Consider the following 13681-nt stretch of genomic DNA (forward strand, 5'->3'; position numbering starts at 1 on the left):
TTAGGAAAGTCTATGAAATTCTTATTTCCAATCAATTGACAAAACAGTGAAAGTACAAGTATGGTTCAGGGTATAGCACCCTAGTCTTGACAGAAAAATCTAGATAATAGTGTAAGGCTATGAATGCGTTCAAGCCCCAATACTGGCATACACACACACACATGCATGCACGCACACACACACACACACACACACACACACAAACACAATCTTATGAAATACCAACAGTTGTGTGTGATAACATATTACCTTATTGATATTTAATTTTCCAAGATAATGAATGAAAATCATTTAAAACACTTTTCAATCTGACTTTGTATTATATTCTGTAGTAATCTAAATGTAAGAGGTATTTTATTAATTATAACATCATAACTTATACTTCCTATGACTGAATAAGGAGACAGAGACAAAAAAAAGAAAAGGAGGCCCAAATTAAGTATTTTCCACATGCTATTCAAAAACACAAGTCAAAATCCACATAAATAACTAAAAGTTGGTATTTCAATTTGTCATTGGTTTAAGAATCACAAAGAATACAGATTAAAACATTATCACAAACATAAAAATCTAGTATGTAATGAAAAAATCTGAATTGTGTAATCTAAAACATGACTAGATTCCTTAAAGTAAGAATTTTTATGATTCTGCTACAAAATTATGTTCCTATCTTAAGAACTTTTCAGTGAACAAAATTTTCAAGGAACTCTAGAGTTAAAGCGGCATTTCTAATAGCCAAATAGCTGGGTATCATAGATTGAAAATAATCAATGCTTACCATTAAACTTTTAAATTTTCTATTTTCTGCAATGTGAAAAAAGCCATCTCTTGTTAAAATCTTGATGTGCTTTGCTTCATTATTGTACCTGTGGGCAGTGAATAACTTATGAATATAAATGTGTTTTTAATCAGTAGAAATCAATAATTACCAGAGGGCATGCCCCAATAACATCATAAGAATTAATTCTGAAGACAAAATATATACTTGTGCCAATACAACAGTGACAGCTAATTAACAAAATATATTTATTAGTTGAAGGTACAACCAATATTTGTAGTAAGAGAGGGATTGGATTTTTCCTAATCATGATGCTTAATTTACTTAATAAGTAAAGTCTGAGAATGCAGGAAAAAGCAAGACAAAAGTCTATTATTTTATACTCTAAGAATTTACTAGAACTATACACACATCAACGCCACAAAATTCAATGTTATGAAAGATATCTAATGTGCCAATTAGCAGCCCATAACACTTATTACTGTTTTTTCTAACAGATATTTTCAAGTATTAATGAACTGTCTGGATAGATGCATTATTTTTGCTGCAATTAGAACCTTGGTTTTCAACTTCAGTGTTACACATGTCAGATGGTCGATGCAATTATGAAAACAGAAAATCTATTTCTGTAAAAGTACTTGTCCTACTTACTTAATGCTAATTGCATATTCTCCTGACTCTTTGGTCCTGTGCCTCACAAGGTAAGTACTATTTACCCTATTAATAAGTTCAGTTTCTGCTTGCAATCTTTCCATTGCTCCAGCATACCTATAAGAAACAACAGCACAGAGAATCTCAATTAATATACCTGGAAGAGAATGGAAGCTAAACATAAATATCTGTCACAATTCTCATTTAGTAGCAACCCTAAGCTGTTTTTATTGGTCTATCCTCTAATTGTATTGCTTAAAAGATTAGATTCAGAAAAAAATCTCTTTGAATATGTCCAAACACGAATGCTCTCCAAAACTAACCACAGCTAATGGAACATTACCTAATATACAGGAAGCAACCAGCAAATATTTACCAAATAACTAAACAACAAAGAGAGGTGTTAATAGGTGCTAGATCAGAAAGACAGGTAAGGAAAGTTTAGGAACAGGTAGAAAAAAACACTTTCAGGAAGAACTGTCCTGCATGAGACATTAGACAGACATCTATATAGACATATACGCATATCCATGTACATACAGACACACAACCCGCTCAAAAAAAATTCCACACACAAGGTTCACCTTCCTCAATGTATACTATGAAATGTCTTTTCAACATCTTTAGAAAAGTTCTAAGAAACATTTAAATAAAAGTTAAGAAACTATCAAAACTGTTTGGATATAAGTTAATTCTTTTAGTCTAATTTTGATAATTTTCTAAAGACATGAGTAGAGCTGATTTTTTTGCATGTCCCAGGGTCTGAATTCTGGACCTGGGCACTGTCCCTGTGCTTCTTTTGCTCGAGGTGAGCACTCTACCCCTTGAACCACATCACCACTTACGACTTTTTTAAGTAGCCTTTTGGAGGTAAGAGTCTCACAGACTGTCCTACCCCAGCTGGCTTTGAACAGCAATCCTTGGATCTCAGTCTCCTGAGTTGCTAGGATTATAGTTGTGAGCCAACAGAATAACAAGAGCTTTATCTTGTGCCATTGTTTTTCTTAATATACTATGTCATTTCTCTTTTTTTGCCCTCATGGTTAATCTCATATTGTTACTGTATCTGACTTTGTTACCTGGTATATTGTATATACATTTATTTGTTTATTTGGAATAGGAAAGGGAAGGGGGAAAACAAGATGACTGGGAGGGGGTAGGGGAGGAAAATGGGGACAAAAATATGAGAAGGGGTAACAATGTGTGAGAAGTAATGCACCTACTACCTGGTGAATGTAACTTAAATCCTCTATACATTATCCTGACAATAAAAAAAATTATAAAAAAAATTTTAAGGTAGATATTTTTTTTTTGCCAGTCCTGGGGCTTGAACTCAGGGTCCAAAAACTGTTCTTGGGTTTTCTCAAGGCTAGAGCTCTACCACTTGATCCATAGCACCACTTCAGGCTTTTTATTTAAAGAATTTAACATTGATTTTTTACTTCATATTTCAAATGACATGTTTAACAAACAAGTATTCAAGAAGGGAATCTCTGTATACAATCACTGGCACTTAGATTTTAGAACATAATTAAAATTGGGTTGAAAGTTTGTATGTATGTGATACCGAAGAATCAAACCTTGGTGTTTGTGCATGCTAGGTAAGCACTCTACTACTAGGCCAAACTCCCGGCCCCACAGTGGATAATTTCATATATATATATATATATATATATATTATTGTAATTAATAAAAGGGTTACATTATATTCACCAGATAGACAGTGCATTACTTCACATACATTGATATCCTTCCTAGTGTCTTGTTCCCCATTTCCCTGCCCCCACCCTAGCCCCTCATCTTGTTTTCCTCCCTTCCCTATCTTACTTCAAATATTTTTTAAATCAGAATTCAAAGTTTTCCTCGACTCTATAGATCTTAAGCACATTCCAGTTCCATAGTAAAGTAACTATCAATGAAAGGCCTGAATATGTGAAATCATTCTTGAATGTTGTCTAACTACACATAGCTATAAACTTACTGGCCAAAGAAATCAGAGATTTGGGGAAAACAGAAGCTTAGATTTGAAAAACAAATATTGTCTGGACTTGTTCTTTTTCAAAGTTACTCATGAATTTGTATTTCAGAATATCATCTTACTCATGTAGAGACACATGTGACTCACTACAACCATCCACCTCTAGTCTAGGCTAAATATTTATAAATGCACACATCTGGCAGTTAGCAAACATTTGTTAAAAGAGGACATGTTAGGCTTCCATGAAATGAAAAAGAGAAGCTAAAAGCATTTCACTGCTTAGGGTAGTGTGGGTTGACAGAACAGTTAGCTTCTCAGGAGGCAGAGGCAGAAGGACTGGGCCTAAGCACAAAGTTAGCAGAACTTGATTTCAATTAACAAGCCAGGAAGAGAGGTTCATGCCTGTAATCCAATGACTGAGGAAGCAGAAATAGGAAGATCATGATCTGAGGCTGGCTCAAGCAAAAGCACAAGACTTTATCTAAAAACTAAACTAAAAGCAAAACAGGGCTGGAATATTGGCTCAAATGGTAGATTGCCTGCCTAGCAATTGTGAAGCCCCGAGTTTAGTTGCCAATACTACTTTGAAGGATTTAGAGAATGAAGAGCAATTAAAATAGTCCATGGCTATTAGGATACCTAACTCTACAACCATATCTGCTTTAAAAAAAAGCAGCTTTGATCTGAGTTTTATTGCTGAGGTAATGTATAGAGGGGTTACAGTTTCATTTGCCAGGCAGTAGGCGCATTACTTCTCGTACATTGATACCCCTTCTCATGTTTTTGTTCCCATTTCCCTCTCCCTTCCCCTAGAACCATATCTCTTTACATGCCCCACCCTACCACTCCTTTGTCTCTAATCTCCAATTGTCTTTGGAGTAGAGGAATTCAGCAAGGTCCTTCTGAAGTGCTCACAGACTGTATTACTTACCATCAAGAAACATCCCCTCTACCAACTCAGTTCCTTCTCATCACTCACATTTGGAGATCTTCATCACCATTCTCTAAAGAAAGTTGTCTTAGCTGGGAGCTAGTGGCTCACACCTGTAATCCTAGCTACTCGGGAGGCTGAGATCTGAGGATCAGGGTTTGAAGCCAGCTAGGGCAGAAAAGCCCATGAGACTTGTCTCCAATAAACTACTCAGAAAAAGCCAGAAGTGATGGTGTGGCTCTGGTGGTTAATGGTAGAGTGCTAGCCTGAAGCACAAAGAGGCTTGGGGACAAGCTCAGACTTTAGTTCAAGCCCCAGGACTGGCAAGAAAGGAAGAAAAAAAGAAAGGAAGAAAGAAAGAAAGAAGGAAGGAAGGAAGGAAGGAAGGAAGGAAGGAAGGAAGGAAGAGAAGGAAGAAAGAAGAAAGAAAGGAAGGAAGGAGAGAGAGAGAGAAAGAGAAAGAGAGAGAAAGAAAGAAAGAAAGAAAGAAAGGAGAGAAAGAGAGAGAGAAAGAAAGAGAGAGAAAAAGAAAGAAGGTCAGAGCAAGAAAGAAAGACAGATGGAAGGAAGGAAGGAAGGAAGGAAGGAAGGAAGGAAGGAAGGAAGGAAGGAAGGAAGGAGGGAAGGAAAGAGAGAAAGAAAGAAAGAAAGAAAGGAAAGAAAGAAAGGAAAGAAAAAGAAAAGAAAGAAAGAAAGAAAGGGAAGGAAGGAAGAAAGAGAGAGAGAAAGAAAGAAAGAGAGAGGGGAGGGAGGGAAGAAGGAAGGAAGAAAGGGAGGGAGGAAGGGAGGGAGGGAGGGAGGGAGGGAGGGAGGAAGGAAGGAAGGAAGGAAGGAAGGGCTGTCTTGAGTCTTGTACCCTTCCTTTCACTATTCCTATGATAGTATCTTCATTATTAGCCCAATGATCAAAATTACTATGTACTATTCACCTTTTTGTAAGTGGCTCTTTCTTCTTTATGAAACATTTACAAATACAAATCCATGTACCATCCAGCCCAGTTTTAGAGTAGAAGCTATTAAAAAATACATCTGACCTTTAAAAAATAATGGTATAAGTTTTTGTTTGCTCGAGTCCTCCTGTATCTTCCTAAGTTCTCCAAATAAAATCTCAACCATTGTATTTTTCAGCATTCGATACCCTATCTGTATCTTTATTTTGAGTACCTTACTCTCTATGTCTAACTATATGATCACTAAGACTGCAGCAACACCTTTCTTACTAGGATTCCTATAAATGTGTAAAATACTCTGAAAGCTCACATTTATTAAAATATTTCACTTTACCTGACAATATATAGTTTTCCTGGATACAGAATTCTAAATGAGAAATTACTGTTTTCCCCAAATATTAGGACATTTCTTCAAATATCCCACTCTGAATTTTAAGTCAGTAGATATGACTCAACTTTTGACTTCTTGAAGACTTTTACTGTCTGCATTGTCCATGTTAAAAATTTTAATGATTAATATTCTCTATATTTTCTCTGTATTCTTTGTACTGAAATTTTCATGATAATTGTTTTTCTTATGGTCTCCTGAGTTTTCAGTTGCATCTCCACAATCTAAAAACACCTGTTCTTCATCTCTTACATATTTTTATATTCTTTTTTAAATTTTATTTTATTGTAAAGGTGATATACAGAGGGGTTATAGTTACATAAGTAAGGTAATGAGTACACTTCTTTTTGAACAGTGTCATCTGTTACCTATTCCATCACTTTCTTACATTTTTTTTTTGCCAGTCCTGGGGTTTGAACTCAGGGCCTGAGCACTGTTTTGGGTTTTCTCAAGACTAGCACTTTACACTTAAGCCACAGCACCAATTCTGGCTTTTTCTGTGTGTGTGATACTAAGGAATTGAATCCAGGGCTTTGTGCATGCTAGGCAAGCACTCTACCACTAGGCCCCATTTCCAGCCCCATTCTTTGGTACTTGATTTCCTTAGCTTTCTCTTCCTAGAAATTGTACTAGTTGAAAACTGTGCTTTCCAGGTAAATAATGGAATTTTCATACCTCCATTTATATATTTTGATGTCAGCCCTGGATCTTGAGCTCAAGGCCTAGGCACTGTCCAAGCTGCTGTTCAAAGCTAGCACTCTACCAGTTAAAGCACAGCTCCACTTCTAGTGTGTGTGTGTGTGTGTGTGTGTGTGTGTGTGTGTGTGTGTAATTGAAGATAAGTGTTTCACAGACTTTCTTGTATGGGCTGGCTTAACACTGTGATCCTTAGATCTCAGCCTCCAGAGGCACCAGGACAATGGGAAAAAGCCACTGACATCCCACTCATAACATTATTTGTTATCTATTTGACTTTTCAGATTTCCTCAACTTTGTTTTTCAAATTTTCTACAGTATTAACTCGTAAGAACCCTTCCTATTCTTCTCCCCTCTTACAAACGTGATGGTTCCTCTTCATTTTGAAGATGTAAGCAAAAGGTTTAAAAAATATTCTTCTGTTCACTCTATTGTATACTTTCTTCTGACTTCTTTTTCATATTTGTTCCATAGTTCAAAGCTTTCCTCAAATGTCTAGCTACTCTTTATTATTTGCTTATGTTTAAGAAACAGACTTCCAAGAATTGGCAGAAGGCCCTGTGTCCAAATGTAGGCCCCACTGGGCAAGAGCCTGGTGACTTGGCAAAAAAAAAAAAAATTTGATGATTAACTGGGTAACATCCAGATGTTAGGATTTTAAGGGTTTTGTTGTTGTTGTTTGGGTTTTACTCTGAATTTCTTTTGAGGAAAATTCAAATTCTTGACTGGATATAAGGAAAGACTATTGTGTCATGGTACTGGGTATGTGCTATACAAAGCTGCTGGAAATTGTCACCATTCAGTGTAGTTTTCTGTGTGTGTTTGTGTGTGTCCTGGGGCTTGAACTCAGTGCCTGAGTGCTATTCCTGAGCTGAGTGCCACTTCCAGCTTTTTTTTTTCTTTTTCTTTTTGCCAGTCCTGGGGCTTGAACTCAGGGCCTGGGCACTGTCCTTGGGCAGTCTCAAGGCCAGAGCTCTACCACTTGAGCCACAGCGCCATTTCCTTTTTTCTATGTATGTAGTACCGAGGAATTGAACCCGGGTCTTCACGCATTCTAGGCAAGCACTCTACCAGTAGGCTAAACTCCCGGACCCCACTTCCAGCTTTTTCTTGGTTAACTGGAGATAAGAGTATGACAGTGCTGGATGCTGGTGGCTCATACCTACAATTCTAGCTACTTAGGAGACTCAGATCTGAGGATCATAGTCCAAACCAGCCTGGGCAGGAAAATCCATGAGACTCTTATCTCCAATTAACCACCCAGAAAACCAGAAGTAGACTCTGGGTCAAAGTGATAGAGCACTAGCCTTGAGCATAAAACATTCAGTGACAACATGCAGGCCCTGAGTTCAAGCCCCATAACTGACCAAAAACAAAGGAAATAAAAAGAGTACCATGGACTTTTCTGCCAACACTGGTTTGGATTGTTATCCTCAGCTCTCAGCCTCCTTAGTAGCTAGGATTTCAGGTACGAGCAACAGGCAATTGGCTCAGTTTTCCTTAATTGAAGCCCTGTTTTCAGTATGCTAGATGGAAACTTAGGCTAACCCCATTCTACGCTAACCTCTGCCAGCCCTGCTCTTCCCATGTGTCTTCCTCATGCAAACTTGGTAAGAGCAAGTGACTTGACTACTAAGACATCAGGTGGACATAATGATGTCTATGTAGAGATGTTAATCTGCATACCTCATTTCTTATAACATGTCCAAACATAGCTTACTGAAGAGAATCACCTGAATTTTTCGTTTTCTTTTATGGTCTATATGAAATAACATTTTACTTTATGAGAACAACACATTTTAAATGTGTGTGGGGGGATGAACACCTAATATAATAATTGGTGATACTCTGCTTCTCTGCGCCTTTAGAATGACCATTCCGTGTAATTTTCTCTAAACAGTTCAGTATTTCTAAAATTGAAGGTTCCTTTTCCTACTACAGTGGGTCATTTCACTTCCTAGCAGAAGACATTTCACATGAAACTGCCTGCTTAATTTGAATCACTGTCCTGGTACTCAAAGGGACAAAATGAAAATTTAAGATTCTACTGTGAGGTATCTTTATAAATTCTTCTTATCAAGGCTCTTCATTTTGTCTGACATCTTGATTTTTATCTCTATGATCACTATGATCACAATTCCTCATATTTTCAGTAGACTTGTATATACTGGCTAGGCACATGTTAAAACCGAAGGCACACAGAGGGTCCACAAAACATGGATAGAGGAAGAGAAAGACTGAGTTATTCTACTTTTATGAGGGTATCCGCTGCCACCTGATGGCCCATGCCATTGGTTCTTGTTTTCAAATTCAATTCTGGTCAGGACTGAGGTTTGGAGGTGCTACAGAAATGAACATCTTGAAATTCTCCTATCTGGAGTTAAAAATGTAATAAATATCTGCTAGGCATTGGTGGCTCAGGACTGAAATCCTAGCTTCTCAGGAGGCAGAGATTTAAGGATTGTGATTCAAAGCCAACTCCTGTCAAGAAAGTCGGTGAGAATCTTATCTTCAGTTAACCAGCAAAAAGCTGTACCTCAATTGGTAGAACACTAGTCTTGAGCATAAGAGCTCAGGGACAGTGATCAGGCCCTAATTTCAAGTCCCAGGGCAAATAGACAAATAGACAGACCATCAGACAGACAGACAGACACATACCACAAATACAAATACACACACACACACACGCACGCACGCACGCACGCACCTTGCACCTAAAACCTATCAGCCAACATTTGCAACCTATATTAGTTCTCCATGTCTTCAAGAGATCTCATTTGCATCTGTGTCCTGATATCTCTTTGGTAGACATATACTTAAATATCAGGGAGAAGTAAACAGATTCAGTCATTTTCAGAGGAGTCAAATACAATCCAGGGAAACAAATATAAATGGGTAATATGCTCAGATTTTGTATTTTGAGGTTGATTAGTAATGTGATAGATGACATAACTTGGAATCGGGCACTAACCACTTCCAGATTTCATTATCCCAGATTTCTTCATCTATGATAATAATAGTTTTCCTTATATAAATGTTGAGAAATAAAAGGAAGTGAAACACATGGTGTTGAAGAGCTCTTTTGCATTTATTCTACTGACAGTGTCCAGGCACACGCATGTAGACTCAGGACAGATAGGGATATATCTCACTGCTTTTGTATTTTATGTTACAAATTGTAATTTTACAATATACTTTTGAGCTCATTCAAACTGTATCTTAATTCTTGCTGAGGCTGGGCTGTTAAAACCTTTTCATCCAGAAATCTGTGCTCTCATGCATCCATACATCCACACATACTACTCTGAAAAAGATATGGACATGTCAACGATACATGAATTTATTATGGTGCTTTGTTACACAGGCAAACACTATTAGCTAGGATGAATGGAAATGGAACGTGGTTTACAACCTCTACATTTAAGGCATCCTCCAGCGAAGGGTATGGTATTTCAACTTAGCTACATAAACATTTTTAATACTTACCAGGGTTGGCAAGAATAATCTACTGGTTTAGGCACCTAGAATATAAAGAGGCAAAAATAGATTAAGTTTACTTAAGGGAAGCTTTTAGAAATCAATCATTAATTCTGTTCGGCTGACTCAGCTTTATAAAACTCCTAAGTAGCACAGTCTTGGAAGTATCCACTGGCAATTTTATACAGCATGAATCATAGTATATGTCAGATAAATAGAAAATAATTCATTTTTCTTTAATTCATTCTTTCATTCATTTTACTGCTGCTTGACTTCCAGTGGGGGGGAGGTGGATGAGCTAGAAAATATGAACCAGAGATTTTCGATATTTACTATCAAGACAATTTAATACTATCAAAGAAAACTGAAATGAAAATATGATTCTCTTTCCCAAGACACTAAGAAAACATGCAAAATAAACATTATAAATTGAATATAGATACTATTTTGTAATACCCTACAAAGCCTGCTTTTAAAAATATGCCAAAAACCATTTATTCAAGACAAAAAAAACCATAGGAAAACAAATCCATTACCCCACTTTTTTCCTATAGAGCTTTACACAGGAGAAAAAAAATGTTGCATTTTTATGTTAATAAAGAAAACATCTTGTAGCTGCTGAGAAAATGAGCAAAGCCAAAGAAGGTATACTAATATTTATAAAATCAAATGCATGCTGTACAAGAAATGACCATTTATAAGCTCCTGAACAAAGACAGAATACAGAGTCTGTCTTATAATTAGTAAATTGCATGAATCATCTGTATTATTGGTATACCTATATGGTATTTCACGGTCTTCCTAGCTCAAATAAAAAGGAAGGAGGGAAAGACAAGAAGGGAGAGAGGCAAAAAAATACTTTCTAGTTGTAGACTCCTTGGTTTGGAAAGGCTGGAGATTTGAATTATTTTATGGCTACTAGAAAGCAGACTGTTGCATTCTGAAACATCCTATGGGAGCCATTTCTCTTTTCAGTGGGTATATCTGATGTGGGAAGAACTGCCTTCTCCTCTGTGATCCCCACAACTGAGATGGGGGTCCTTCCTATTCATTCTCACTGTCCAATTCTCCACTTCTCCACTTCGCTTCATGAACACTGAGCCTATGGCTTATTAGATGTCTCCTATTTAAAACCACAGATAAATTTTTCCTGGTACCCTCTCATCTTTGAATGTGTGGTTACTATATTTCTCTAACATCACTTTCTGCCTTCACATAACATGGTTTAACTTCTACCATGAACAATTTTTTAAATAATTGTAATGCTGGTGATTCTGATTCATAGAAGCAAGAGTGGTCACATTTTATTCACAGGCTGCCTTGTTAACAGACCCAGCACAGACTGACTGTCTGACGGTGGAGTGTGTTACATTCCCACTACTCAAAAGTGGCCTCAAGGTTACCTACGAGCTGAATTATAGTCCTTGTCAGGTATGCTCACAAACCCCACTCCCCAGAAATTAAGGGAAGGGAATCTAACTCCATTTATTTTTCAGTAATTTACTAGGACTATGCATACATTATGAGACACAATCTATTCTTCCTAAAGTACATCTTACAAAGTGAGACAGAACAGCTAGAAGTAAAACTTCCTCTGTTTGACTGGTTAGAGATGACACTATTTGGGTAAGTTAGAATTCTAAATTGGTAGCCATAGTCTCTCAAAACCTTCAAAATAACTATTCCTATTGTAGGACATTGTAGTTTCCTGTTCCAGAATCTTCACTTAGTACTTCTTTATATTTCCTATATTTCTGCTGAGGTTTCCTACATATTCCTTATGAACGTATTCACCTTTGGGTCTTGAGATTAATTATAGTTTCCTTCATAATATGTTCCTCTAAGTAGACGGATGGGGATAGAATAAATGGAAGGGAGAGGAGAATGGAAGAAAGTGTGACATTGACCAAAACACTTTATATACAAACTGACATGTTCAGATGAAACCCATTTGTATAACTGCTAAAGACAGTAAAAGTAAATAAATTATTTCTAAAATGTGTTTCTCTAATTCCGTTATTTGAGATATTTCAGAGTAGATATCTTTTCATTGTTGTTGCTTTTTTTTCTTTTTCTGAGTATGGTTCAATTCCAATTTCTTTGTGTACTGAATCATTTTGGATTGTATCTGGGATGATTTAAGCTTTTATTCCTACAGATTGTTTTCTGTTTCTTTTTTTTTCTTAAAATAAGCTATTAACCTGGTTGATCTCCAATTGCTGGTTGTTTCTCGTGGTAAAGGAGCTGGCATTCTCAGATTTGTTCTAGCCTGGCCTCAACTGCTTAGTCTTCACTGGAGACTTATAATTTAGACAAAGAACTTAAGGCTGCCCCTGTCTTGGCTTCTTGCTTTGTACAAATGTCTTTCCTTCCTTTCTAGCTTCTATGATCACTTCAAACTACATACTCTTTGGTCTTTCAAAAAAAAATGCTGAAAGATTTCTCTCCAAACTTTAACCAGTCTAAACACTACTGCTCAGAAACTCAGAAAATTCTACAGCACTCCCTCCTCCAAATGTCAACTCTTTTTCTAGCTAGTGGGTTTAGATTATTTTTTGTCTTGGTTTGTTTTGATAGTTTGTTCATGGCGTATGGTTGCTATCTTTAGGAGGACTGGTAAAATAGAACATCTCCATGGCTTCCAGAAGTGAAGACCCTGCTTGCTTCCCTGACTTGGGGTAAGCTAAGAATTGAATTATCAATCCTTTACTGGCACATATGTTTTCTCTTAGACTCATCAAGCTGGAGATTAGTAATTCATATACTCTATGATTTTTTATTGTAATTATTAGAAGGGTTACATTATATTCGCCAGACAGAAGGTACATTTCTTAGCAATCATTACTACCCCTTCTCATATTTCTGTCCCCATTTCCCTCCCCCTCCCCCTCCCCTCATCTTGTTTTCCCCCTTCACTATCCTATTTCAAATAAACATATATACAATATATCAGATAACAAGGTAAGATGAGAAATAACAGTACATAATGATTTTTTAATATTGGTTTTTGGTTTTATAATAGATTCAGAAAAGTCTCAATCATTACTTAAGTACTGTGTCCTCTAATCTCTAGCCTTCTAATTTTTCCTATTAGATGCATGTGAATCTTAGCACTTTATTCTTTTTTCATTTTCCATTTCTTCATCTCTGAATTTCTCTCTGACATTTCTTCTTCTTCGTTGTTGTTGTTGTTGTTGTTGTTCTTTAAATTTTCCTCCATTACTGTGGTGGATAGGTCATATAATGCACCCACTAAAGCCTTCATTTCCAATTACTTCGAGTCTTCAGAGTTTTATGCTCAGGCAATTGGATATCTTAGATATTTATTCTATTTTTTGTTTCCTCAACCATAGTAAATATAATATTTTCAAGTTTGAAAGCCAGAAGTGGAAGTGTGGTTCAAGTGGTAGAACACTAGACTTGAGCACATAAACTCAGGAAGAATGTCTACACTCTGAGTTCAAGACCAGGACTGGCAAAATAAAAACAAACAAACAAAACCAATCAAACCAAGGTGGTATAACTCTAACAAATTTATGGATCTAAGTTTATAGTTGGTTTTTGTTATCCTTAAGGTAGGTGTCTTCCCCATGGAGTTAGTGATTCCAAGTGATAAATTTATGTTCATTTGGACTTAATCTGTAAGAATCCTTTGATGACTGTGTGAAAAAGAGGCTCTATTATGGACTTAATTTATATTTTCATTGGAGAAATCATTTTCAATGTGGTCTCATCTTCAATTATATTTCTACTGAAGAATTATTTAGATCACAGAGCTAATGTGAATTCCAACACTCTATTTCATGATTTTTAGCTTTATGTTTAGGATTTC

General features: G+C 36.5%; 1 protein-coding gene across 2 annotated transcripts in view; it reads right to left on the reverse strand.

The window, feature by feature from the left end:
* Vav3 (vav guanine nucleotide exchange factor 3) overlaps window positions 1-13681 on the reverse strand; it is a 337639-nt gene that overhangs the window by 31633 nt on the left and 292325 nt on the right. For both annotated transcript variants that reach the window (XM_090334297.1, XM_090334298.1), the window contains exons 22-24: window positions 9859-9893; window positions 1430-1546; window positions 779-866 (exon numbers count right to left, since the gene is read on the reverse strand). In XM_090334297.1, the coding sequence (XP_090190423.1) occupies window positions 779-866; window positions 1430-1546; window positions 9859-9893 (240 nt within the window). The remainder of the gene's footprint in view (window positions 1-778; window positions 867-1429; window positions 1547-9858; window positions 9894-13681) is intronic.

This window comes from Megascapheus bottae, chromosome 6 (genome assembly GCF_031878675.1).
Source record: "Megascapheus bottae isolate mThoBot1 chromosome 6, mThoBot2.hap1, whole genome shotgun sequence".
NCBI classification, from domain to species: Eukaryota; Metazoa; Chordata; class Mammalia; order Rodentia; family Geomyidae; genus Megascapheus; species Megascapheus bottae.